The sequence below is a fragment of the Astatotilapia calliptera genome, chromosome 8, assembly GCF_964374335.1.
Source record: "Astatotilapia calliptera chromosome 8, fAstCal68.1, whole genome shotgun sequence".
Lineage (NCBI taxonomy): Eukaryota > Metazoa > Chordata > Actinopteri > Cichliformes > Cichlidae > Astatotilapia > Astatotilapia calliptera.
In genome coordinates, this window is record NC_137429.1 from 7,529,106 (window position 1) to 7,556,679 (window position 27,574).

At 39.9% G+C, this 27,574-nt stretch overlaps 1 protein-coding gene across 2 annotated transcripts; it reads right to left on the reverse strand.

Annotated features, from left to right (window-relative positions):
• Positions 1 to 1,086: 1,086 nt before the first annotated feature.
• tekt3 (tektin 3) lies at positions 1,087 to 27,563 on the reverse strand. Of its 2 annotated transcripts, none has more exons than XM_026178224.2 (8): positions 27,423 to 27,563; positions 7,368 to 7,974; positions 6,655 to 6,738; positions 6,475 to 6,545; positions 6,238 to 6,381; positions 4,191 to 4,413; positions 3,194 to 3,348; positions 1,087 to 1,576 (listed from the first exon to the last, which is right to left on the reverse strand). In XM_026178224.2, the coding sequence occupies exons 2-8, from the start codon at positions 7,932 to 7,934 to the stop codon at positions 1,360 to 1,362; spliced, it is 1,461 nt and encodes a 486-aa protein (XP_026034009.1). In that variant the 5' UTR covers positions 7,935 to 7,974; positions 27,423 to 27,563; the 3' UTR covers positions 1,087 to 1,359. The 2 variants fall into 2 exon arrangements, with proteins under 2 accessions (XP_026034009.1, XP_026034007.1); XM_026178222.2 differs by lacking the exon at positions 27,423 to 27,563 and adding an exon at positions 8,191 to 8,325.
• Between the last annotated feature and the right edge of the window lie 11 nt (positions 27,564 to 27,574).

The window sequence follows — 27,574 nt, forward strand, 5'->3', positions numbered from 1 at the left end:
TCTTTATGGTGAAATTGCTCTCCACTTAAAAAACAGATGTTTTCGTGCTTTTTTCTTTAATGGTGTAGCCACTAAAAAGATTTTATAGACCCAGTTAGATCTGAGATAGACTTTTTAACTTTACGGCTTAGCCTTCACATTGATTCTGTTTCATCCCAGTATGCAAATCCAGTTAGCGTCTGGCTCCAGATTCCACTTACTTTGTCTGCAGGCACTCGTTTAAAATGAGACATATTTTGATTTCGAGACATATCTGCTTCATAGACAAGTGTAATACGATGATGAGGATGCAAAGACAGTTGGCGTGCTCAGGTGGTTTGGTGGTATGTTTTCTACAGTAGGTGACTACTATACAAACAATGGTTAAACTCTTACACTACTGGTAATTCAAGCGACATTTATATTCCTCAGTAGGGCCAAAGGTTATACAGGAAGTGGAGTAGCACAAAGGGTTGAGTCAGGGACTGTGATAGTAGTGTTTACAGTGCATGCATTTGTATCTTGTGTGTCCAAAGTTTGCTTAGGCTCAGAAAGCTATTCGCTATACCAACAAAATGAAATGAAACTGATACTCGACACAAATACAAATGGCAGCATCTTTGCACAGGAGCAGGCCGACACTGGCACAAGAGGGACAGTGAACACGGGTGACAGAAAGAGACTGATGAGACGTTATGAGGCTCAGGTCCTACAGGAGAGCTAACCAAACTACAGGTGTATGTTTACAGTCTCAGTGCCAGACTTACTTAAGTAAGTGTTTCGTACATGCCACGTCCAAGATAACAGTTAGGTCACTCACTGTGTTGTGCAAATAACTCTCTGCTTTTTGTTTGGGGTTTGTCGTCACGTGCTACTAATGCCCTTGTTTGTGCTTCACTGGCTCAAGGCATGTCGCTAAGGTAGTGTTTAAATACATAAAGATACCTTGCTCCAATTGGTAGTGTATAAGTACCTTTTTTTTCCTCAGGTGCTATCACAGTCACAAACAAAATCAGCATAATCTATTCATAGTTAAAACAGGGCTCCTTTAAGATGACCAGTTAATATACAACATAAAGAATCTCTATGTCAGTGTGAAACAGTAAATAGTTCTGTTAAAGGTTTTAATATATAGGTTGCAAGTGTGAACACAAGTTTCTGCCATTTAGTACATTAGTAGCATAACATATGTGTAGATATCAAGTTTTTGCCTTTGCATATGATTCTTTTGCTTATTTCTTTTTATAAACTGCTGCATATCTGCTTTTAAAGTCATCGTGTTTACATTTAGGTCATCCACACCTTCATTTAAACCACTCCAAACCTACAGAAACAATAACTCCATTGGTCTTCCAATGGTCCTCCTTTTAAGACTTGGTTTTAGGTGTAGCCCACCAGACGGGGCATGCTAGGAAAGCTCTTGCGCATACTCATGCACTTCTCCTGGTCCAGGAAAAGTGAATTGGCTTTGACAGATAGGTCATGTTCCAGGGATACTTTGGTCTTCACCAAAGTCTGCAGAGTGTTCTCGGCCTCCATCAGCCTCTCTTGAAGTTTCCGAATAGTGTCCTCGATCTCTCTCACCTCACTCACAAGTCTGAATAATTAGAGAGAGAAAGACTGCTTACTGTCAAATCTGCAGCATAGGGAAAGAAGTTAAGGAAACTTTCCAAAGTATGACATTGTGAGATTTGCAATTAAAGGTAATAATTTATATTATTGTTCAGTTAAACCACAGAGAGGCCAAACCCCTCTAAAATGTATCAAATGACAAAGTTAAAAAACATTTTTGGCAGTAATTCACTGGTATTACACTTTGTCACTCAATGAGGTTGATTAACTAAAAGTGACGTTAAAAATTAAGTTAAAAGTTCAAATAGCAGCTGGTTAAAATCAGGGAAATCAGTGCATTCTTTGTCAATGATTTGATTCTTGATTGAGAAATGGTATATTTGCATAATTTTCTTCACTCCTTGAAGTAATTTGTAACATACAAAAGGCACACACTACATTGCAAAATAGCCTGAGATGCATTACCACATAATTACTAGTTATATCAACCACCAGAAAGCAGTTTTCCTTCTTAGGTGTGGTTCTGGCTCAGGAGGTAAGGCAGGTCACCTACGTCCATTGGAGTATGAATGTGTGTGAATCTTAGGTTACGTTCACACTGCAGGTCTTAATGCTCAATTCCGATTTTTTGATCAAATCCGATTTTTTTTGTCTGCTTGTTCAGACTACAAATAAAATGTGACAGCAAACGCGCTCTAGTGTGAACCCTCAAAGCGGCCCGCATGTGCAAAAGACGACGTCATACACAACGCGCTCTGTTTAGACCCAGAGCAAACAGTATTGTTTGACTGATGGCCCTTAATATAAAGACTTGTTTCGGACTTTACGTTTCCCAATTTTGCTTTAAGTTATAAAGTTATTTTGTTATTTACATATGGCCTAATAATTATCCTTATTGCTGTTTTAGAGAGGAGCGGTGCTTCAAAGGATAGTTGCAGATTTCTGTAAGAATCTGCAGATTATACAGTACAAATAAAATATTCACGTTTCTCCAACGTTGTCTTCCCAACAGTATCACTGACATCTACACTGGATGGCCAGAAAGCGTTCACAATGTCTTCTCTGGCGCTGATAATTGGCGTCTGTCTTGTGTCAGTGACGTAAAAGACGGATTTAATGCGACATGACCATTCAAACAGCAGTCGCTTTCTAAAACATCAGATATGTATCGGATTCAGCACCACATACGAAAGTGACCCAGGTCGGATTTGAAAATATCGGATTTGTGCTGTTCAAACTGTCATACATAGGGTCAAAAAAGTCGGATTTGATGTGCTTTTGCCTGCAGTGTGAACGTAGCCTTAGACAGACAGTGCTTACATAGAAAAAAGTGCTTGTATAAATCGGAGTGAATGGGTGAATGCGGCAACGTGTATAAAGCGTTCTGAGTACTCAGAGTAGAAAAACGCCATATGGGAACCCGTCCATTTACCATTCCTGACTCCTAAAACCAGACAGCTTTTTGTCCTTCACCATGACCAGCTGGTGTCTGCTGATTGTAGCACAAATGTAGAAGGTTTGGTGATTTTCTTTCTCTATTCACCCTTAGTGCAAGTAACTGAAACTCAAAACCTTTTTGTCTGGAGGAACAATCTAATAACATCTGAAATCACATCTGATTTGGAAATGTGGAACAAACTACCTGTGGTGTGGATTGTCCCTGCAGAGCTCTATGTTGGGTCTGCGGATCCTCTCCTCCAGCCTCGTTTGGGCCACTTTTAATGGGGACTCTTTATCTCTGAGAGCCTTCTTTATTGACTCAATTAGCATCTCAGTCTGAAAGATCTCTTGTAGAGTCTGCATGAAAAGACAAAAGACAACAAATTGTGATGCAGCCGCTGAGAGTTCCAGTCATGTAAGCATAGCTGAGTTAGGCGTGGAAATTAAGGGAAAGGCTGACCCGAAGCCAAAAGAGGGGAAAATGTGAGAATCTCAATAAAAAGGATCATGTACAAAGCTGCAGACTTTGAGTCAGCTGAACACAGGCACACACATGCACAGTGGCCTGCTCTGTCTAACCTCATCTGAAATAATTTCATTTCAGCCAATCGCTACTTTTTACAGCTAACAGTGAGTGAGGTTTATTGAAGACCTTGTGCTTCATATCACTCCTGTCAGTGTTCGAACTATCCAGCAGCTCTCGATGGCAACCTGAAATCAATGGGATAAAGTGCAGAATGTGACACAAGCAATGAACAAACTACTACAGCTCCTCTCCTTTGACAGGGATGTTTTGCAAATATAATCCATATAATCCACCATAGAGGGCAAATCTGCACAGCTGATGGAGATAGAGAGTTTTAGAAAGAAGCGGGGAAAAGGATTGTACAGACACATGATCTCTTCCTAATAAGTGGCAAATGTAGTTAAATACTCAATAAGAAAAAAGGAATGGATTTTTTTCTTTTTTTTCCTAAAATAAAACCATGTGATTGCCTCTGAAACCACTTTTCTTAATAATCTATTTCACATTGTGAAATAATCAAGAACGAAGTCCAACATAAGAATAAAATTAGGAACAGGCTGTAATTCATTACACTACGATTAAAATACAGTGATAAAAAAAATGTCCCCGTTACATAACCTTATCAAGATATTATTGTCTTTTATGAAATAAACCATGCAGAAAAGGTGATGACCTTAGCCAGGTGTGTTTGCAAGCTGTTCTTGGCATCACCGGTTTCTGATATGCGGTTGGTGAAGGCTACGTTGACATTGTTGAACTGGTTCCACATTTCATTGGAAGTGGCGTTCAGCAGGATTTCTATCTCATCCCTGAGCTTGTGGGAGGCAGCTCGCTCGCTTTGGGAATGCAGGATGTTGTCATCTGTAAACTTGGACCACGAGTCAGGCAGAGAGATTCTGACAGAGAGACAGTTAGATGCATTTACAGTATGTTCCAACACTCCCACTGGTTTTGAACATGATGCATTTGGAAAAGAGTTTTTCAGATATCACAAAACTTTTTAGCTATTTTAGCCAAATTTCATTGTTATTGTTCTTAAACTTTTGAGAGGCAGGGGCTTGTTAGCAAACGAAAACCTTCAAGGGCCCATCATAATAAACCAGATTATATAGTAAGTCTATTACAAAGAATTACTATGATTAGTAAACTTTCAGGTACCATTCTTAGTGAAAAACTTTTCAACCTAAATGCTTAAAATGCATGAAAACTGGTACAAAAATGAAGTGAGCTAGTATAAAGAACACAATATGATGGTTTGGGTTTTTTGTAGTATAACTGTACAGTTAGACATTAGATTTACCCTGAAGTCTTAGGTACATGCATTCATGTCCCTGTTAGGTTGCAATAGTTGTGGTTACTTAAATGTTTATTGGGAATGACAATTATGGAAAATTGTATAAAGTTTTTGTTTGTTTGTTTTAGCAATTGCTAGTATTCAAACGGGAGATGGTGAACATGGTAAAGCTGACACTTATAGTCATCATTTACACTCACTGGCCACTTTACTAGGTGCTGCTCAATTGCTGGTTACAAAAAACTAATCAGCCAATCACATGGTGGGAACTCAGTACATTTAGGAATGTAGACATTTTCAAGATGATCTGCTAAAGTTTAAACCGAGCATCAAAATGGAAAACAAAGGTGATTTAAGTGACTTTGAACATGGTGTGGTTGTTGGTGCCGGATGGGCTGATCTACTCGGATGTTTCCGCACAACCAACTCTAGAAATTCCAGAGAATTACATGTGAAAGAGAAAATATCCAGCGAGCGGCAGTTTTGTAGATGAAAATGCCTTGTTAGTGTCAGTGGTCCACGAATAATGGCCAGACTGCATCAAGTTGATAGGAAGTTCATTCAAATAATAATGCATTATAACCACAGTGTGCAGAAGAGCATCTCTGAATACTTGACATGTGGAACCTTGAAGCAGATGGGCCACAGCAGCAAAAGACCACACTGGGTGCCATCCTGTTAGCTAATAACAGGAACCTGAGGCTACCATTCTCAGAGTCTCACTGAAAGTGGGCAATAGAAGACTGGAAAACTGGCTTCTCCTGCATGATGGTACGGTGAGAATTTGAAAATATGAAAGCATTTATCCTTTCTACCTTATATCAACAGTTTGATGGTGATGGTGTTTTGGTTTCTTGCCACACTTTGAGGCCCTTTAATACCAACTGAGTTAAACACCACCGCCTACCTGAGCATTGTTGCTGGCCGTGTCCACAGAGTGTCAGTCTATACTGCCAGCAGTATAACACATGTCACAAAACTCCGATCACCTCAGCCTAGTTTCTTGAACACAACAATGGCCTCCAGACTCACCAGATGTCAATCCAATATGATCTCAGTGTGTTGGAAGCACCACGTTGAATCAATAGCACTACAAATTAAGGTAGTTTGGAAGGCAAAAGCAAGGTGCACCATATAAAGTAACCAGTGAGTGTATATCGTAGCCCTGGTGTGCGTAAGTGCAGCTTCACTATGTTCCTGGCATTACTATTAACTTTTAATCGCCTGATAAAATATTTACATCTCACTTGCAACAAATCACCAATATACAGTAATGCTTCAAGACTGCTTAACATTTTTATATATTTATCTGGACACAACAATTTATCATTTCATGCAAGCGTAAACAAATTCTGGACAGCAATATCAAGTATTTCATCGAATATAATTGAATTGTTCAGATATTCAAATATATAATTATACTCACGAAGGGTCTAGTCTGTCAATTCCTCTGTAATAGCCAATACCATCCGATGTGTTCCTTAAATGGTGACACCTTTGATCTATCCTCTGCGCTGTCAGTTTGTCACTCAGATCTCGTTCCAACTCATGTTGAGCTGCTCGGTTTGACCTAATGAATCACATAACGTAAAACAGAAATGAAAACTTTTATAAATTGAGCACATGTCAAACTGCACAGTCTTAGTCAGATTGTCAGACTTACGCTAGCTGAGCAATGGCTCTGTCCAGATGTCGCCTCATCCTTTCCTGACATGACTTTATAACTTCTACCTCCTTTTTTAGCACAGGTAGAAAGAATATAACAACTTTCTTATTTCTGCAGTAATATTGGTCTCATGAGTCCCAAATATATATATATAACCACACTGATCTTTCATTTTACCTTTATGAGGTCTTTCTCTACGTCATCGTGTACCAGGTCAATGGACATCCGCCGCTCTCTGTGGTACAGACACTCTTGAGACACCTGTTAGCAAAATTTTATTTTGACTAAAGCAAGATGCAATGGTAAATCCATAAAGAACATTTTCTTTATTTAACAGTGATTGTGACACTCCAAAAGATGGGGATATAATATGATTGTAAAGAAAAACACAATTTATATCAATATCAAGGTGTGCATATACTAAGTTCTGCAACATGTTTGGATCATACTCCAATTTCAGTCACCTGGAGAAGTTTCTAAGAAAGTCTCATGCTACATGATATTGGTCTAGAAAGGTGTCCCTGTCATCAGATATAAAGCCAGATCAAGTTAACTCTCTCAGGGGGACTATGGTCATTCGAACAGGGCACTAGGATGACCTATTTATGGGACTGACCCAGTGAAAGCACCGTCATTTTGAAGGGTTGCAAGGGATCATGCAAAAACTGTCTCTACAACCAAACAGACGACTGCTTTAAAACTGGCATAATATGGATGATTGATAATATGCGTGCACTCAGTCTTAGTATGACCAGTGTTATGTCATGTTTTCTCTCAAACAAATAAAAAATATCAAGCTAAATGTTCAAATAATATCACTCAAAATTAGTGTGCATCCGTGAAAAAAAAATTCAAAGTAGCTCATTGAAACATATTCCTTCCAGCCTCACCTGAAGGGGCCCTTCAGTCTCTGCCAAGGCTCTCTCTAGCCTCCTTTTGACCTCATTAAGAGCTGCTATCTCTGTCACCATGTTGTCGATCTCATGGCTCAGCTCAGACTTCCAAAAGACAATGTCATTGAGCCTTTCTCCTATGTTCTTGCTGGTATTCTCCTGGGTTCGTCTGGTAAGTTGCTCTTTATCCTGCATCAGCCTGATGGTGTCTCTTCTTAGTCTCTCTGCGCTTTTCCGGGAAGACTCGGATTCCCTGTAGTTGTTGTGGTTGGACTTGTACCAGTCATCTGGAGTGTAGCGGGTGGTCAGCGCACTCCTGTTGGATGGGTACAACACCGTCTTGGCACGAACCAAATCTAAATTCTCTCGTTGTATGGAAGGGGATGGGATAGTGCTGTTGCTCTTGTAATAGCTGTTTGTCCTCCACAGACTGGCATTGGGATTCATGACCAGGGCTGCCTGGGGGTTTCGATAGCTGGATGCCATAGTGGAGATGGCAGGGAGAAAGTGGCTGCTTTTTGGCCGAGCGTATGTTGCTGTCAGAGTGGATCCAATCAACTCCATTTTTCGAAGCCTGCAAGGGTTCAAAGTGGTACTACTGGTCCTGAGTCAAAGTAAAGAAAAAAAGTTCTCAAACTGATTTGAATATTTTACATATTCATATTAGCTACCTGGATCAGACATTTAAAGCAGTTTACAAACTCTGTAGGTTGGTTAAGTATACAAAGAAAACGTGTTTAGATGGCTCATTAGAGTAAGAAGGTGGAAAATAAAATCAGAACTAAGGTGAAGCATCAAAGTAGACAAAGAACTGCCTTACCAAGATGAACGCTTGTCAGTTGCTCGACAGTGTCTTGTGACCAGCTGCCTCTCAGCTCTGTTTACCTGAGAATGAGCTCAAGAACGCACTAAAGGTAAACTGGCATGCATAATAGAAAAGTTAGCAAGTCATTCATTCAGCCAACCAATGGTGTTGCACAGTCCTGGACAGCAGCAGCTGGCCTTGTTCAAGATTTCTGTTGACACAGAAGCAGTTGCCATGGGTTACTGCAACACTGTGCCAAGGATTTTCAGATTAATAGTGACCAGGTGCTTTTCTTTGGACTAGTAAATGCACCAGTGTTACAAAATGTGTCCACAGGACAGATGTAACTTTGGTGTTTGTAATGTTTCTTCTTATTAGATTTCTTTATAAAATCCTACTGACCTCCTGTGACTTTACAAAGTTCCAGTCCACTTTTCAACCAATACAGGCACAGCTTATCAGGAACACAGTTAAAGTGGAAAAGTAAAATGCAGTGAAAACAACACAGCAAATAGATGCCTATATTATAAACCCTCAGCACCATGAACTGTGATTTTTTTTTTAATTCACTGATAACTTACAGCTCTCCACATTCTGCCTGTTCTCTTCTTTCTTCATTAAACAAGATAAACATTCAAAATACACCCCAATCAGTTTTTAAAGAATTTATTTACGGATGATCGATTACTTTCTGTAGCTTAATCAAGCCATTTGTCATTAAAATCCTCGATAGAAGGGAAGCAATCGGAGCTTTGTTTTTAAAGCAGTCAACTTCAGTTGGTCTCCATGCATGCACACATTAGCTCACCGTCACCCTGAGAACCAAGCTGTCTGTATTGATTGCAGTTACTTGTTTAATGATTCATGCCGCAGGAAGAGTCCACACAAACCCCTGTAGCACAGAATAATAATCTGTGTTGTGTTACCTACCATTGGAAATGAGTATCGTTTACATTAATCTGTTCTGAGGGGGTAGGGCTGGACAGATGATAGCCTGGTTTCCACAGGGACAAGGAAAGGTGTAACCAGGATTTATTTAGCTCTGTCTTAACAATAGAAGTGTGATCTGAACAAAATCTTTGAATGAGATTATTTTGGGGTCTTTCCAACCACCATGTTATTTAATCTACTGCTAATTATTTAATGTTGTAATAATTTTAAAACTTTACTTGGCAGAGTTTATGGCGGGTAAAGAGAGCTTTCTCATCCTCCCTGGCTGTATGATAATACTTAACCAGCAACTTTCAGTGAGATCAGCTTTCCATCTTACTGACACTTACACACTCATAATGTAGGACTCAAGCACAGAATGTTTTCTAACTCCATGTTTGTAGAGAATAACATCTATATTGCTGTCCCTTTATGTATGAATGCTGTGTTAAATACTGTTGTAGCAGCAATCATTTAGTTAGCTTATCCTCATTACATGAAAGAAGTTAGTACCCTTACAATCTGGAAGTAAATTAGTGTAACTCCCCAAGTAGGGTCCAGTCTGAATTTGATCTATGTACTCAGGTATTTAAGGTGTACTGTACTGACAAGCTTAATTAATATTTGTTTTTTGGGAACAAATTTTTTTTGACATGTTTTTCTTTAAGTAAAAAAACAAACAAATCCATCAAACCCCACTTTAGAGATCACATAATGAAATCTCAAACTCATTAATGAAGAATTTGTGATTGGCTTGCAGGTTTATATGTCCTGCCCTGGAACCTCCTCCAAGACCTGCCCACTTTATAACTGGAAAGGTCTTGGTGGCCACCACGTGCAGTTTTGCAGCCCGTGCTCAGCTACTATTGTCATAAACATACAGGTTTAGATTTAGAATGGAATGGCGCACCATTGCTCCACCCCTGCAGCCTGCGGCATCACTTAACATGGCTAGGTTGAAGAAGGCCATCCCACACGCTTCTACTGCCCTGACCTCATCCACTATAAATACACCCCAGAAAAGCACGAAAAGCGCGCCTGCGTTTGAAATTCCTCCCCTGGATAGAACTGCAAGTGTCCCCTGGAAAAGCGATTCCTAGTGAAGCTCCCCACTGGCCTCTGAACATGAAGGCAATGTAAGAGGGGCCTATATATACTCCTGCCATGTGGCCCATGAGAGCATGTTGTTAATTACTGCACAGTAGAAATGTCTGAGGGAGCAAGTGTGCTGTCTACTCCGCTTAGAGTACAGTGATACAGAACTGAAGGCTGTAATCTTCAGCAGTATAAAACCATTAATAAAACAGAGCTTCTAAATTGAGTCATAGTATGAAGTTTTAAGAAATAGTTTCCTTTTCTTATGTGGTATATAGTAGTAGCCATTTAGCAGTCAAGCTATATTGCTGTGGGGAAAAAATGACAAGCAGGAAAATTATAGTGTCATAATTTTTTTAATTTATGTTCTGTGGTTTGGCAGAGGTGTCCAAGCCTTGAATTTTTCTCATTTTGGCTGCAATGAAAGTGGCAGTGAATTGTCAAATTGGACTGGACAGGTAGAAAAATACACGGAACCTGCAGTCAGCGTTCACTGCTTCACACATGTAGACATGTACTTTGATATTATTTCTTTTGCAACATTAATACTGGAAGACATACAATGCTCCGGTGCTCCGAATTCAGAGATCGGTTTTAATAAGCTGTGCAGATACCAGTGTCCTCCTTCAAACACCCGACAACCAAAATAGCTGGAGATACAAAATAAGAACTTGATCCTTCTGCTTGAGTGTGGACAACCACAACCAACTGCACATCTGAGACATTTTGTAACTATGTCCTGCAAAGTTTATAACAATGCTACAGCATCCTTATAATCTGTTCACAACCAGAGCGGATAATTGCGGCACTTTTTTAACTTTTCACAGAGAAATATCAAACAAACAAATTTGGTGATAGTTCTCTTATTTTCTTACTATATGTAGCAACACACCCCTTTCACCACACACAATCCCTTAAGGTCGTGTCCTTTCCTTTCCACCACTGACCTTCTCTTGATTGGGTAAGAATAGACGACGTGAGGAGGTCAGGTGTGTTTTCTAAACATTCCTAATTAGTAAAAAAAAAAAAAAAAAAAAAAAAACACAGGTTCCCTGTTCCCTCCCTGGGCCCCTAGTGCTTTCACTTCTTCAAACCACACCTATTTTGATGTCAACCTGGCAATTGTCCAAGCCTCTGGTTGTACCACAGCTTCCTCTATTGGCAAGATTGATATGAGGTGCTTTCCTGTGATTTGCTTACACTCCTGACTGCTGGGTCAAACAGATAAACTAGACTTGTAGCTGTCTTTATGCCCGACTATGCAGGCCATTATACTGGCATCAGTTTCCTCTCATGAATTCTAGATGGATCCTTCTACGAGGAGGGCGGCCACACCTGGAGAACAATACAGAAGATGTAATGAACCATTAAATCTAATGACAATATTAGAGATCCCCCACTGTGGTAATGGAGCATCCAGGTGGGAAAATCACAGGAGCCTCCTGAGCTTATCACAGATTGTCAGTAGTCACCCAAGGAAGTGTTTCTGTGTGTTCTAATGATTTCTTCTAATAGCCATAATACACATTCATCCTTGTACTTCTATATTGTGAGTCCTCCAGTTTGTCTTCTTTGGTAACAGTGGTATCATGATGTTGAGTGAAGTTGATTATTTAGGCTCTTATAACCTGAGGGGTCAAAGCAGTTCCTTGTAGTGGTGGGTCAAAAATGTAACAAATTTTTAAATCTATAGATGAAATCCAGCCTCTGATTGCAATTTAATTTAGTTTCTATGCTATTCTTTCATCTCAGCACCCCAAGATAATCATTACTGTGACTATTCTATACAAATATAACCCAAATAAATGTAAAAAAATCATGGTTGCAATCTGAAAACCTGAAAATACACCCTGTCTCCAATATCTTCAGTGATATTAACAAAATTTCTAGGCCTTCTTAAAACAGAGTTCAAGTTGGCTTTTAGTAGATTTGATAGTCCCTTTTTTATGTGATGCTGCCAAGTGGTCAGTATTATTTGGTCAGTATTATTTAGATGTATGTTAGATGTAAGTGTATTAAGTTTTATTTTTTTTTATTCCACTTATCATGTTTTGAAGTTTTTGCATGTTTCATGTTGTTTTTATCTTGTCAAAGTACAAAGATGGTGATATAATTTTGCAGTGTGTGTGTCTGTTTGTGTATTATGTACTTATAAAATATGAACGTGATCTTATTACAGTATTATAGAAGGTTGTTACTGAAGCTTGTGAATTGTTTTTTTTTATTCTTTACACTAAATAACGGTGTTCTATATTATATTGACAGGGTGTCATTTATGCCTATTGTGTATACTATTGTACATTTTGTACTATATCTGTGAAGCTTATTCAGTACGCTAAATGTTGCATAGCAATGCAAACCTATTAAGATGCTTCTTTGCCATGTGCATGTTTGTGTGGAGTTGCATGGCAACTTTCTACTGTATCTGCAGTCTGATGTCTGCAACTGTCTGAAGCAAAGAGCATTCTATGTCCTCGCCATAAAGCAGGCAGATGGATATTGTATTAGATACTCAGACAGAGGAAGCAGAGATGCACAGACATCCAGGCAACAGATATTTTTGTGTCCTGGGTAACAAAAAAAAAAGCATTAAAGTTGACATTATTTTATACCCAACCCATTCTAAGATGGGAAATACTGATCTATCATCATTAGGCATTATGGCTGTTAGTGGTTGGCACAAAATGAATTGCACTTGTTGCCATCTGCTTTCTTTCCAAAGTGCACAGATAATTATTCATTGTCATAAAAGGACATCACATAAAACACTTGTAGCAGAAACGTTGCAAGCTGCTTTTGTTTTTAACTGTTTAAAAGATGAAGTTAAGAGGGTTACATGTACCCTAGTATGCATTTGAGCGTTTTCATTGTGAGTGATATCTATCTACTTTAATTAATGTTGCAAATAAAGAAAATTAAATGCAATGGATGGATTTGGTTTGCGTGGTGGCTGGCTATCATATGGTGGTACAGGGAAGGGCAATGTGTGTCTGACAGGATGGGCAAGGGGTGGATGGACTCTAGCCATCCCCCACTCTGTGATCAAGGCTCCCAGTTGCAAACTTCCAGAGTGGGACGAGGGGCCATGAATGGAGGGCTTTGTTCAATCCGTGGTCATCACATTCCACTGGAGCCACTGTGTGGCATTCAGCAGAGCGGAGGAGAGGGCAGGCCAGGGCAGGACAGGACAGACGAGGGGAGGCCTGGAGAGGAAACACTAAGCAGCCTCTCTGTCTGTCACATCAAAACATTAAGATCTGTGCCATTTATGTAGAGGAAGTATTTTTAGCTTAGTGCTAATGCTGTAGATGCTAAAGTCTTTGCACTGTTTATGTGTACTTTTTAAAACACAAAGCCAGTCTTTAAGATTTTCTTATGTGAAGCTCCTTGACTTTTCATTACCTGCAGGACAGCAATGCACCTTTACTGGTGATATGTTTTTTAAGCAGTTCAGCACTCTGTGAATTGGTCACCACTGTTCTATAAGGTTACAGTTAGACTGGTGGTTGTAATTCTAGTTGTTTTTTTGGTTACATGGTTAAGAAGAGGAATGAAGTCTAATGTTTCCATGCTGACTCAGGAGTTGAATTATTCAGACTGGGCGTGTGTGTTTTAATCTCACACTCAGCCCTCTACCCCAAATTAGGGAAACTGCAGCTTGGCAAGACAGGAAGAAAAAATGAATGATAGAAACTTGAGATGGTTACACAGTGACTCATTATCATGCACGTAATGGTCATAGCAATATGTAGACCTTAATCATGAACAAAGAACCCTGCATTCCACGGGCTAGTGCCATTTAGGGGCGTAGGTGTGAAATGAGGCATGTGGCTAACTGATGTGTAAACTGTATTCAATACCAAAAGCTAGGAAAGGGAAAAGGGAATTTAGGAAGTATAATTCCAGTTGCATTTAGATTATTTTCCTCTGCCGTGTCACACTGCCTCCCTTTTTCCATTCATCCCTCATAATAAATGTTCCATTTATCGCAGTTCTCGAGCTATCCTTTTTTATAATCACTCAAAGTCTGTCGTCTCACACAAAGAGGTGTCTGTCATTGCATATGGGAGACTTGTGCACTGTGCCTTGGCAGCATGAGAACAAGAGTTGGAAGAGCGACTGGGTCCAGAGTCCAGATGGACTCTGTGACTGTGTCATTTCTGTTGTACAATCTGCCGCCTTACAGACACCGTTGTCTCCAAGAGGAGATACCTGTACAAGTGGAACTGAAGACAGACTGACCCCATATTCTTCTTGGCCATACATGTCCTCCTTAAGCTTTTGCTCTTTTCTTCTTTTCTTCTATAAAGTTCAGAATTTACAAACGCAAGCACAGTATGAGAGCTGAAACAGGTGAAACAGTTTATAGCTTTACTGAAACAAACTTTGGAATTCCTTCTCATCCACATGGTTTTTAAAACACTCCCCTAAGCTTATTCATTCCTTTAAACATCCTCTTTAAACTGCAGCCTTTTCATTACCTAATAAAAAGATGCTCCAGTGACTCAGTTTTAATCTTGCAAGTATGTGTACCGTAAACAGTAGAGATATGAGGTATGTAAAACACACACATCCAGCACGTACAAAGCCCCGACTCCCCCTTGTCTTACATTGTCTTTGAGTGCTGCCAAAGGTCAAAGTGCATCCAGCAAGATATCAGATTGATTTCAAAGGCATGTTTTCATGTGAGGTGCACACAGTACTGTAACGCATCTTTGGTAGCATTTAGATTGTCTAATCAGAATTAGAGCAGAAGCATGGTTCATATTGTAATCAGCTGTTCTGTTGTTTCTAAACTGTGTACTTCATGGAAATTTACCTGACAAGTGGTCTTTTTAATCAGTTCTACTCACTTGAGCACACTATAGTGCCAGTATCAATTCAAGCACCATGCAACCATGCCAGCATCACACGCTTGACCATAGATTACTGGGTTTTTTTGCACAAACCCTGTCTGAATTCTTTTCTAACAGCTTACACTGGCCAAACAAAAGGCCAAGGAAGATTCAGATTTACCAGTACAAGGCGTAGAAAGGCATTTAAAACCATGGCTTTTTTGTTCAGAGGCATTTTCCAACCTCTGCGCCCTCCCCCTCTGTCTAAAATGCCGAAGGCATGTGGTTGACAGCTCCTCACAAGCTTTCAAATTGTTCTCTCTTTCCCAAATTTGGACTGAAGTAGAATGCCGCTATTGTTAACATGTTCAGCAAACTTGAGAGAATTTCATTTATCTTTTCTGGCAGCGTAACGGTCTCATAAATAGAGGCAGTGGGAACTTTTCATTTTGCTAGACAAGATTTTGCCTTTCCCACCTTGTTCGGGGCCCTGGGATGCGCTGTAGGTTGTGTCAGAGACAAACTGTGGGTCACTGGTATGACAGTCATTCAGTAGAGGTGTCAAGATATTATAAGTGGCGTAGGCATGTGAAAATTATGGCCATATGGTTCTCAATTCTGGCAGCGCACACAGAGCTGAACTGTAAAAATGTCTCAGTGGAATTCCAAGTGGACACTTCTTCAGCCTCTGTCAAATCCCTGAGTATCATATTTAGCCCCTACCATTAGAGTCCATTCTTACTTTGATTATGATGTTCTTTTAGTATGTGTACATCACATGATGCCATGTCAGGTGTATGTGCCACGTGAGGAGTACCCAGAGCTGTGAGTTAGCCCTCTGCTGGCTCTCGTGGATCTGTGGCAATTATATGCCCTCATCTTGTGTGTACAGAGGATAGCATGCAGCAGCTGGGAATGCACAATTACCTCAGTAGGAGACAAAGTCAGCAAAAGTAAGGTCTGTAACTGATAAGATTTCTTAGTAGGCCTTTTGTATTTAACTCTTCTTTTTGTTGATTGTTCTGTCGACTATACTTACTGTTTTTTGTTTTAACCTTTCGAACTTTAGATCACCAATTTTATTCAGTAGTGCACCAAAACAATTACACCAAGTCAGACCTGAACAGTTAAGAATTTGATATATTTAAACATATTTACCAGATGTAGCAATCAAATGTATCTCTTTCAGTTCCATATGCCTCTAATTCTCTGTACGAGTGCTATCATCTCTCCCGCTCTGGTTCTGTGTGTAAAACAAGCTGCTGCGGTGAACTTGCACTTATCTAACGCAGTTTTTTTCACTCACTGTTTAAGGTGACCACCCAAAACCTCTTACCACACTGCGTGCTGCTCCCAGCCAGCATGAGAAGCAGTGTTTTAGTGCCTCCTTCCCTCTCTCTCTCCTCTCATTTACCCAGAATGGGCATCACGTGCCTATGTTGTTGATCCTGGCCACTGAGGACAGCAGGGCACAGCTGCACTAGGGATGGGATTTCACTGATCCTGCAGTGGAAAACCTCATCGTACTGTCCCCTGGACAGCTGCATATGAAAGAGCATAAGCTTCATCACTGTGATGTTTGCAATTGTTTCACTGTGTAGGAGAGTATGGTGGGGTAATATAAGGTGATGTCCCTTACTTTGTGAGAAGTCGGACCTCTGCCAGCTCCATCCGATCAACTGTCTGGCTGACCAGGTGTATAATCACTGAAGCATCATCAAAAACTAGTCCTGCATGTTTTCAGAAGCATGCAAAGTATTCAGGGTCAAACAAATGATATGCAAAGTTTTAATGTTTTGTGCACTCAGCTCTTTTTCATTTATCTCCTAAAAGATCGGAGAGAAAGAAGCCGATATAAAGGTTTTACACAGATATGCATTATATAGATTATATAACCTATATAATGCATATCTACAATTATGAATTTTGGTTTTCATGCATAATGATAAAGTAAACAGATTTTTTTTCAATGGTACATATAGTGTGCACAGAGAATTTTCTGTAAATATAATATTGGTTATCTTCAGGATTTCTAAGCCAGTGGGAACTGGACTATTTTCATTTACCACATGTATATATTTAGACATGCACACATTCAGATGTGTTTCCGTCATACTGTTTCCCTCAGCTTACAACTGCTCACAACCAGACAGTACAGCTGTGAAATCTTAGAGCTCAGCAATCCTAGTGAGAACTGGATCTGTGCACAGAAACATAATCATAATAACAGCACCAGCAAAGGAAATAAATTGCATTGTCTCCTCTTGTCCTTAGAAGGTCTGCAGACAGGGAACTGTTGCATAAGTGAATGCCTGCATGACAGAAGTGCTACTTTACTGTTTATTAGGTGTAGGGTTTTTTGCAGCTCAATGCCTGCTGTCTGCAAAGACAAACAAAGACCTGTTACGTGTGACAAACTGAAATTTTCACTACCTGCCTGCAGTGATGAAAGAAATAGACGAGCGCAATCAATAATCCCCCACCGTCCAAAATGATATCATACCGCCCTCCCACTCTGGTTATTAACAAGTTATATCAGTGAGAATTAATGACATTTCAGCATGAAGCAACTGTGATGTAAGGTATATTTACAAACATTTCTTCTTCATCCGCAGACCAGAATCCATCCTGTGGGAGTGGCTGCTGTGAGCTTTACAGACAGGAAGAACCTTTAAGAGCTTTTTAGAAAATTGCTCTCCGGAGAAACTGCAGAACGAGGGAGGCTAAATGGAGGGCATCTGTCTGTCTTGAAGAGGGTTGATGAGCTTGTGAATTTAGCAGAAGGGCATATAAAAAATTTGAAAGCCAGTATGAAAATGATTCAGCATAAGAGGCTGAAAGAACACTATAAGGCAAGTAGAGAAAGGAGAAACAGAGGAAATGTCCAAGAGTGAGGAGGAGACATGGTAAAACAAGGACATTTTCCTTAACTGAGAGAATGCACGTAGTAAACTGTGGAGGGAGAAATAAGAGGATTCAAGCGAATGTCCATACACTGCATCCCATCACACGCTATGTTTGGTGCTCTTTGTCGCCACCCTTGTGTCTGTGTGAGCAGAACAGTGTAGGCTTTGTTTGATGCCGCAGTTTCCAGCAGTTTCATCCAAATATTTTACGTAATGTAGGCAGGCTGTAACTAGGTGTGTGGCACACAGCAAAGGGGCTTCACACCTAACAAGCTGTTTCCGATAAGAATGGCGCTGTCTGAAATTTTTGTCTTGAGGCTTTATGCCAAAAGATGTTAATAACAGGCGTGGTAAATGGAAGGAAATGGAGAAAAAATTACTTGATAAATAAAAAAGCAGTAAAATGGAGAGAGTGGAAGGGAATAAGGAAGACGGCAAATATAGAAAAGCAAACACAGAAGTTGAATTTTTGAAGCTGGTTCTGCTTCAGTTACCTGGCCTATCATTAAAGCAGTAATGAGGAGCAGACAGGGCAGCAGCTCACCGCTACAAAGAATGCAACTTTCCCACAAAGGCTAACACAATTTCAAAGTTCCAAGTAGTTAAAATATAAATTTTCTCCCTTCCTTCACTGTAATGAAGTGGTTTCTCTTCATTTTTAGAAACCCACAAGAGAGTAGCACCCATTCTTCACCTGATTATAGTTAGTGATTATGGTTTTTGCACAGGTTAGTGCTTCCTATCCTCGTCTACTCATGCATTCTCCTGCAGTAGAGTCTGGTTGCATCTATATTATAAATGAGCTTATTATGATGCACCCCTCACAACTCATCAGGAAACTGACAGACCTGGGTATCAGTTCCCTCATCTGCAAATGGTTACTGGACTTCCTGACCAACCGCCCCCAACATGTCCGGCTGGATAACCGCTGCTCATCTACAATCACGATGAACACCGGTGTACCACAAGGCTGTGTGATGAGCCCTTTCCTCTACTCCCTCTTCACCCACGACTGCAGACCTGCTGATGGTTCCAACACCATCATTAAGTTTGCAGATGACACCACGGTGATTGGCCTCATCAGTGACAACGATGAGGCCGCCTACAGGGAGGAGGTGGATCGTCTGGCTGAGTGGTGCGACAGAAACAACCTGCTGCTTAACACCGAGAAGACCAAGGAGCTCATCGTGGACTACAGGAGGAATGCTGAGCCACATCCACCCATCCACATTAAGGGGACGGCTGTGGAGCGTGTGAGCAGCTTCAAGTTCCTGGGAGTCCACATCTCCGAGGATCTCACCTGGACGACCAACTGCTCCAAGCTGGTCAAGAAGGCTCACCAGCGCCTCTTCTTCTTGAGGACTCTGAGGAAGAACCACCTGTCCTCAGACATCCTGGTGAACTTCTATCGCTGCACCATCGAGAGCATCCTGACCAACTGTATAACAGTCTGGTACGGGAACTGCTCTGCCTCGGACCGGAAGGCGTTGCAGAGGGTCGTGAAAACTGCCCAGCGCATCGCCGGAGCACCACTTCCTGCCATAAAAGACATCTACAGGAAGCGGTGTCTGAAAAGGGCTGGGAAAATCATCAAAGACCCCAGTCACCCATCACATGGACTCTTCACCCTCCTGCCCTCTGGGAGGCGCCACAGGAGCCTCCGGACTAAGACCACCAGGTACCGGAACAGCTTCTTCCCCACAGCTGTCAGACTCCTGAACTCTGCCTCCTGACATCTGACCCACGTTAAACTCATGGACTGAACATACACACACCCACAATGGACAACTGTACCCTCAAACACAATAATAACATGGACTGAACCACCACTCACAACCACTAGCACTTTATATAGCCTCTGTAGAAACTATCTACACCCTCACTTATCTTAACTGCACTACTGTATAGCTCTGTGTAAATAATCATTCTGTACATTCGATAATTTTTAATCCTACAACTGTTTACAACTTGCATAGTTCACATTTCTGTATAGCTGTATATCTCAGATTTCTGTAAAGTTATTTATTTCATATTCTGTATAGTTTTTCATATTTATATCCTGTTCATAGCCTGTACATACTTATAGTTATAGAATATTCACAACATACTTCATACCGTGTACATTATAACATACCATAATAGACCCATTTCTGTAATATACTCACATATCTATATTATTGCTAATATATATTGTAATATATCTATATCACTAAAGCACTTCTGGATGGATGCAAACTGCATTTCGTTGCCCTGTACCTGTGCATGTGCAATGACAATAAAGTTGAATTCTATTCTAATTCTATTCTATTCTATTACTTGTGACCTGAACTTGCTGACGCTCTTCTGGACAAGTTCAAGAAAAAAGAATAAAGAGTATCTGCTTCCTAAAATCTAATTTCCTGAGCCTAGACTCTGCATACAGAATATAATTTCAAAATGGGCCATATCCTTGACTACTCACATATTTACACATTCACTTTTAATATAAGCATTGTGTTCCTGAAGTGAGGAAGCTACAAATATAGTTCTAGGTTTTTAGTCAAAGCATAACCACATGGTTTCAAAGCTCCTTAAAGTACTTTAATTGGCTTGATAACAACAATTAAAACTCCAAGTCTTCATAACAACCAAAATCTGTTGGCTCTATTCTTTTTACAGAGAAATTTTTCCTTTTAGCTGTTTTGTGTGTTTTTCTGGTTTTTCCTTTTGGTTCTGTAGAAATGTGTGTAGCTAACTGACTGATAAATGATACATTTGAAGGAACCCAACTGGTCACAGCAAATTGGAACCACTTCTTGATCCTGGTTCTGTTGGAGACTTCTACCTGTTAAAAGGGAGTTTAATCCAACTTGTGCTTTCCAGATGGTTGATCATTGGTCTGATTGTTGATGCTTTCTTTCTATTACTGTAGACAAAAAACAAAACAAAAAAAACCCGCCAAACTTACAAAATGAAGTGCCATATAGTGGCAACTGTTATTGTGAGTTGGCACTATATGAATTGAAATGAACTGAACTTGTAAATCATACTGTCTACTAGGGGTGCAACGGTACACAAAATTCACGGTTCGGTTCGGTTCGATACTTTGGTGTCACGGTTCGATATTTTTTCGATACAAAAAATGTTCATGCTTTTTTAATTTGTCATTTATTAAAATTATAAATATATATTTTAACTCAAACGTACAGTTTTTAAATTTAATGTTGCTGAAACAACAAAGGGATAAAATAATTAATCTAGTTGATCGAGAAATCACTCATCTTTAGAAAAGAGAGTTTATTACAGAGAAATGGCTCTTTCCAAAATAAAAGCTATACTATCCGCTTCTTCTGGGGTATACTCTCATAAGGAGAATCATGTGCTAACGGCTGTCTAAATGACTCGGGTAAAGTTTGTAGCATGCGTGCTTGTTGTTTTTGTCTGCTTCCACTTGTCTTTGCACTAGGATGATGTCGGCGTAAATGTGCAGTCATATTCATTGTGTTCCCACTAGTGCTGTCAGCGTTAATCTGAAATGACGTTAATGCAAGGGTTTGTATCATCATTTAAACTGGATAGGTTTCTATATGTACAGACGCAAAAATAATAAATAAGGCTCTCAAGTATGATTCCCTTTGTAGACAGAATCAGAATCACATTGACTAGTCTGTCTCACATTGAGGGGTTTGTGATGATCTTTGCTACCTCCATCTTTCTTTTTCTTCCTTTTTTGTTGGCCACCGCAACTCTCTGTGGGCATTTGTACTCTGAGATCCACCGTTTGCTTTTCTTTGCTGCACTCTTTTGACTTAAGGCATCTTCTCTCAGCCTATAAAGCAAAATTATTTCCCCTTAGGTTTTACAACACCAATTACAACATCACCTGCAGAGTATTCGGAAGGACTTTAATATACTCATTTACATTTTCAGTGTCTGTGATAAAGTAATTAAGGTTAAATGGCGGCACTTACTGTAATGTGCTGCCATGTTTTGGTCTGAATGGTCTGTGCCCTACTGACACAGAAGGGGTTTCAGTTTTGCACTGAGATGTAATTTTGACAATTAGTTCAAAATAATTGGAGAAATATATTTTGACATTATCCATGTTCCTGCCAAGAGTTTAATGAGAAGATCAATATTATAACTCTCGCTCATAAATATGAAGGTAGATCCATAGCTAAGTTTGGATATATGCATAATGACGTAGATGAAATGTGATTTTTTTTTAATATTAATATCTGATTATGATTATTGTTATTAGGATTGATCTGGTAGCATAATCTGATTTAGAACAGAAGAAAAACTTAATTTGACCTTAAAAAAAAAAAAAGAAAAAAGTCCTTATGACTCACAGCTCAGGCAATCACAAGCCACAACATTTCAGTTTCTGCTCTCACGTTCTCATATGTGGTTTCAAATTGTTAATCTTAAAGCTGTTGTAATTTATTTGTGTGTTATTTGATGTAGTGTCGCGTACCAAAAACAAGCTAGTAGATGTTTTTTTATTTTAAACCACAGATTGGAGAATGGAAAGTTTGCACGGGGTTAGGGTTTGGAGACTTCCACCCAAGTCTGCTTAGTGTGTGTTTGTGTTAGAACAGAGAGGGCTGCGCATGAGAGAGAGCAGCTATTTTCTGGACATGCTAAATAGGATGATCCTGCCCTTGTGACCTGACATACACTCAGATCAGTCAACGCTGCAGACACGCCCAGTCACTTAAAATGCCCCGAGTGACCTTTTCCAACAAAAAGTGTTGATTTGAATAGGATGACAAATTCCTCCAACTAGTGTGTGAAACCTTGTGTATCAGACCATAAAGAACCCCAAATATTGCTATAGTTGGCCCTTTTGCCTCCAGTGTTGAGAGCTTCAGGAATGCTGCTGTCCTTTATTGGTGCCAGTTCTGGTAACACCCAAAGCATCTGAAGCATGCCAGGCTGGGTGGGCTCGCCATTTATAAATACACCCCTCAAAACATGTCTAAAGTTCACTGTGTGGTTTGCACAGCCACAAGCTCCATAGCCATGTCTATCCATGTGTATTTGCATTTATCGTGTGCTTGCATGTGCATGTGTCAAGGCAACCGTTCAACAAGATATCAGACGGGTCACTGCTACAGTAAGATACACCATGATTTACACTTGCATGGTTGTGTATTTACAGCCGCTGAAAGGCTATCCTGGGTTTATGTAAGTATGCCTCACATGTAGACACATCATTCGGTTGCTGCGCAAGATGTGTTTTTGAAGTCAAGGGTCATATCTACACCTACACTTAAAACAACTGAATCAGTTTGTCTAGGGGTACACGGGCGATGTGATAGGCCACAATGATATCAAAGTTTCTATTAGCCTAAAGATAATATTGATGGAAGTAAAGGACACATTATCCTTGTTTTGCTTCAATAAGCGGCCTGAGCGAGATACGAACTGCCAGACGTTTTATGAGATAATTTAAAAAGTTAATATTCAACTTTGTCATTCCTCATGTCTCCACTGGTTTTGAAAACTGACCTTAATAGCAAGACAACACTGTGGAGGATGTGGGGCAAAATCAGTCTGCAAGTTTAGCAAAAGCTGATATCATACTTTCTCTTAGTTAGCTAAATCAAGTTGCTGACTCGGCTAAATCAAGGTCAAACACAGTTCTGTCTTTGTGTGTTCCAAGAAAAGGCAAGAACTGAAGCTTTGTAGTCCAGTTAACAGAAGGATCATTCCAAAATAGGATGCATAAATACAGCTACTGGTAACTCTTTTAAAGTTAGTTAAAGGTAAACATTGTTTCAGTGTTGCAAAAGAGAGGCTGAATAAATAATTGTGCATGCTTATGAAGGTGAAGTGAGATGACAAGTCCCTCCTTCAACAAAGTGGATTGGAGTTGGTCCGGAAAAACATTTACACATCCACTCACTACTATTGTTTTTACCATCTTTTAAACCTTTTAAGCTTACAGAACAACAGAACTTTACAGAAGGTGGAATTTCATCATATCAATTTAATTCCTATTTGCTGAGTTACAATTAGTAAGTCCTACATGAGCTACATGAATTAATCTGGATTTTAAGTCAATGTAAAACACGCCAAAAAAAAGTAAATATGTTTTTTGATATGCAATGCTATACGAGCAGGAGGGTTTAGTGATCACTATAAGTTTGTGTAAGTTCTGCATGTGTTATTTTAGTATCTCTGTTTTTCTCTGTGTGCACAGCGTAAAGCACAGGGTGAAAAATGGGCAGAGTCATGCTGTTTTTCTGCATCACTCACATACTCTTTACATCTGACAGTTCTGGGATGACGTCAGATGTTTTAGAAGCAGGTGGGAAACAGCACGGGAGAAAGTGAATTTCTGCTACTGAGGTTCTGAGCTGAATCCTCGTGCAATCTATGAGGAGGGATTGTTTGCCTGTTTTTCTAGAAATGCTTCATAGTCTTCACAGACAAAACGCCTCAACAATTTAAATAGTTTGCAAGCATATGAAAGTAATTATTTGCACATGTATTTGGTTTTTCCTTTTTTGAGGTGGTTGATACATATAGTGCCTATGTAAATAAACCCGTTACCTAAAAAGGAGGTGCTGTATTACACTGTGTGTGGTCCTTGTGAAAACTTCTTGGCCATTTGCATGCTCGACAGAAAATTCCTGGATACGAGGAAGGAAGTTGATCGTCACTCTCTGAATCTCTTTGTGGTTTAGCGGCCTTCTGAAACATTCTCTATGCTGTCAAATATTATAGTTAAGCAGCGAAATATTGACATCCATAAGTGTTGCTACAATTAAATTACATTTAAATTCACTTAAATGCTAAACTTAAACCACTTTCAACATGGAATATGAAACATTCCTGTCTTCATCAGCAACTTGGAGGTTAGTCTGACATTAATATTGAGAGCTTTATTCCAACATTCAGGATTAATGGCGAGCCAGGGTCCACCTGATGTTTTCAAGACTGGACAGTAGGCCTACTTACAATAGAGTGTTTAAATCGATTGATGTGTAATGTGTTGTTAGGACTGACTATTGACGGTATGAAGGAGCTGCCTCTTAGCTGCCTATTAGGTGTGTGGCTTCCACCACCACCTCCAGTGGTGGAGGTGGTGGTGGAAGCCACACCCCCATCAAATATTCTCTAAAGGAGATATTCTGAGCTTCCTGCATGTCTTTCCACCATCTGAATGGCCTCTTCTTGCCTCTCATACTCCCTTGCCAGTCTGCATACTCTGTCCTCATACTCCATTTGTCATTTCCAAGTTTCTATGTCGAGCAAAAGGCTACACAAGTCCAAGGTTTCTTTTATAGTTGTTTCTTTCTGACATCAGTATGTGGTAATCATGTAAATGTCTGTATTTTTATGCAGTTTTGTACAAACACACTTATCCTGTGTTGAGACTATTAAAAAGTAATCAGGGTGCTGTCAGGTTAATGAAAAACAGGGCAAGTCTGAAAGATTTAATGCTCTGCACCAACTTTCCAGTGTCTAAAACTTGTACACTTAATGGCTGCGCATTTCTCCGCTTCAAGGACAAATTGTGCAAAAAAAGTAAAAAGAAAACTAACAGTCTGCTGGTGATGCATGGCTATAGTGACTGAGGTTTGTGAATGGCTGGCTTAATGGCTCATTATTGTGCTGGTGGCTATAACCACTGCCAGTCAACATGAGGCTTGCTTGGTTTGTAAAGTAAATGTTGTTGTGAATCAGACCTTTAAATAGTCAGAAGTACTCATTTTTCATTTTCTGCATCCGACAGGAAATCTCTACTAGCATTATGGCCCAAATTCTCAAGCAAAGCTCCAAAATGTAATATGTGAAAAAAAGATCGGTAAGCCTCGGGAGTTTCGAAATGCCAGTTCATGTAGGATATCAATATTTAAGATTACAGAAGTAGAGATGGTGGCCTTTATTCATTGTAGGAATTTGATATAGTGGAGACACTTCTTGACCTTTCAATTAATTCCTTACTTTGGCGTCATATGAGCTTGTATCCTTTTATTCTGTCATATATTTGTACAAGAGTGACTAACTATCTTACGATCTTGCTTTTTATTGTACAATATCGTACCACAAAAATGAATCAGCTTTATCGACACAGGAAATTTCTGAAGTATTTGGCAGTCATGACTCAGTGACAATTAACACATCAGCCATACTGGATGTAGGATGGGAGCTGGCAACAGTGAGGTCATTTCCTGCTGGATATTGAGCTTGTCTGTGTTGGACAAATTTTATGAAGGGTTTCAGGAATATAACCCCCAAATCCTGGAGCTATGACCACAAACTAGAAACCCTTCCTCGGGATATCTTTAACCACACACACAAATACACAAAACATCTTCCAAAAAAATAAACACTAGAGGGGAAAGGGAGGTGCACATGATATAGTAGTAAAGTACCGTCCAGTTCATTTCCTCCCCTGCATTTTGTTGCAAAATCATTCGCAACCCCACCCCAGGATTTTCATTCAGAGAGAAAGAGTGAGCAAGAGGGAATATGCATGCAATGGCTCCTTTCCTCTCTTTCCAGGGTGAAGATGAAAACATAAATATGCCTTTCCAACCCAACCCCCTCTCCAACACCACCACAGCCCTTCCTCCTAAAAGCCACTTTATGGGGAAGGAAGCTGACTCGGTCCACCCTGCTGAGGTTAAATCCAAGAGGGGTGAAGAAAAGGGTGTTGCCTGGACCCCTCAGCTGACAGCAGGAAACGCTAAGAGGAAACTGAAAGGGATTGTTTGTCCGTTTTCCAGTAGTAACAGACAGGATGTATAATGTCAGAGAGGCAATGTGAAGCTATGGCATGTGAAGACTTTGCCAGCTTACTGTGATAGGTGACAACATCCAGTGTACTATAATTTCATATAATTTCATACCAATAATCCCTGTTTTGTATAAGTGTTTATGCATGGATGGATGGATCTTCATTGGCATTTAATGTGTATTTTATCAAATACCTAATCTAACGGTTAAATCCTCCCAAAAAAGAAAAAAAATACTCCAAATAAGAAAACACTTATAGCTAAGAACAATTAATTCAGCTAAGCACACTAAAGTATTTCCTCTTAGAGCTGCCAATGCTGCCTAAACGTGTTAAATACAAAGAGCTCTACACAAACCCTTGCTGCTACCAGAGGTCATAGGAGAATGGCCAGACTGCTGCGAGCTAACAGAAGGGCAACAGTAACTCATTACAACCAAAGATGCAGAAGAGTTTCTATAAATGTGCAACACATCAAACAAGCAGAAGAGCTACAGCAGCATATATGTGTCACTCGTATCTGCTAAGAACAGGAAACTGAGGCTACAATTTGCATGGGCTCACCAATATTGTACAACAGAAAGCGTTTTGGAAAAAAGGCCAGGTCTTAAAATTTGCTATAACATTGAGATGAAGGCAAGGTGCATTCAGCATGAAGGTATGAATCCACCATGCCCTTTATTAACTTCAGACTGCTGCTGTAACATTCTTTTAGCACCAACCTAGCATAATTTAAACACCACAGCTTACCTGAGTATTGTTGCTGACCATGTCCATGATCAGAGTGTGCCACATCTTCAGCTTCAAACAGGATAACACACCATGCCATTAGTTCTCTAGTCATCTGAAACGTCTTCTTTTGAACATTAAGTGTGCTGTACTCAAATAGCCTCCAGAGTCAC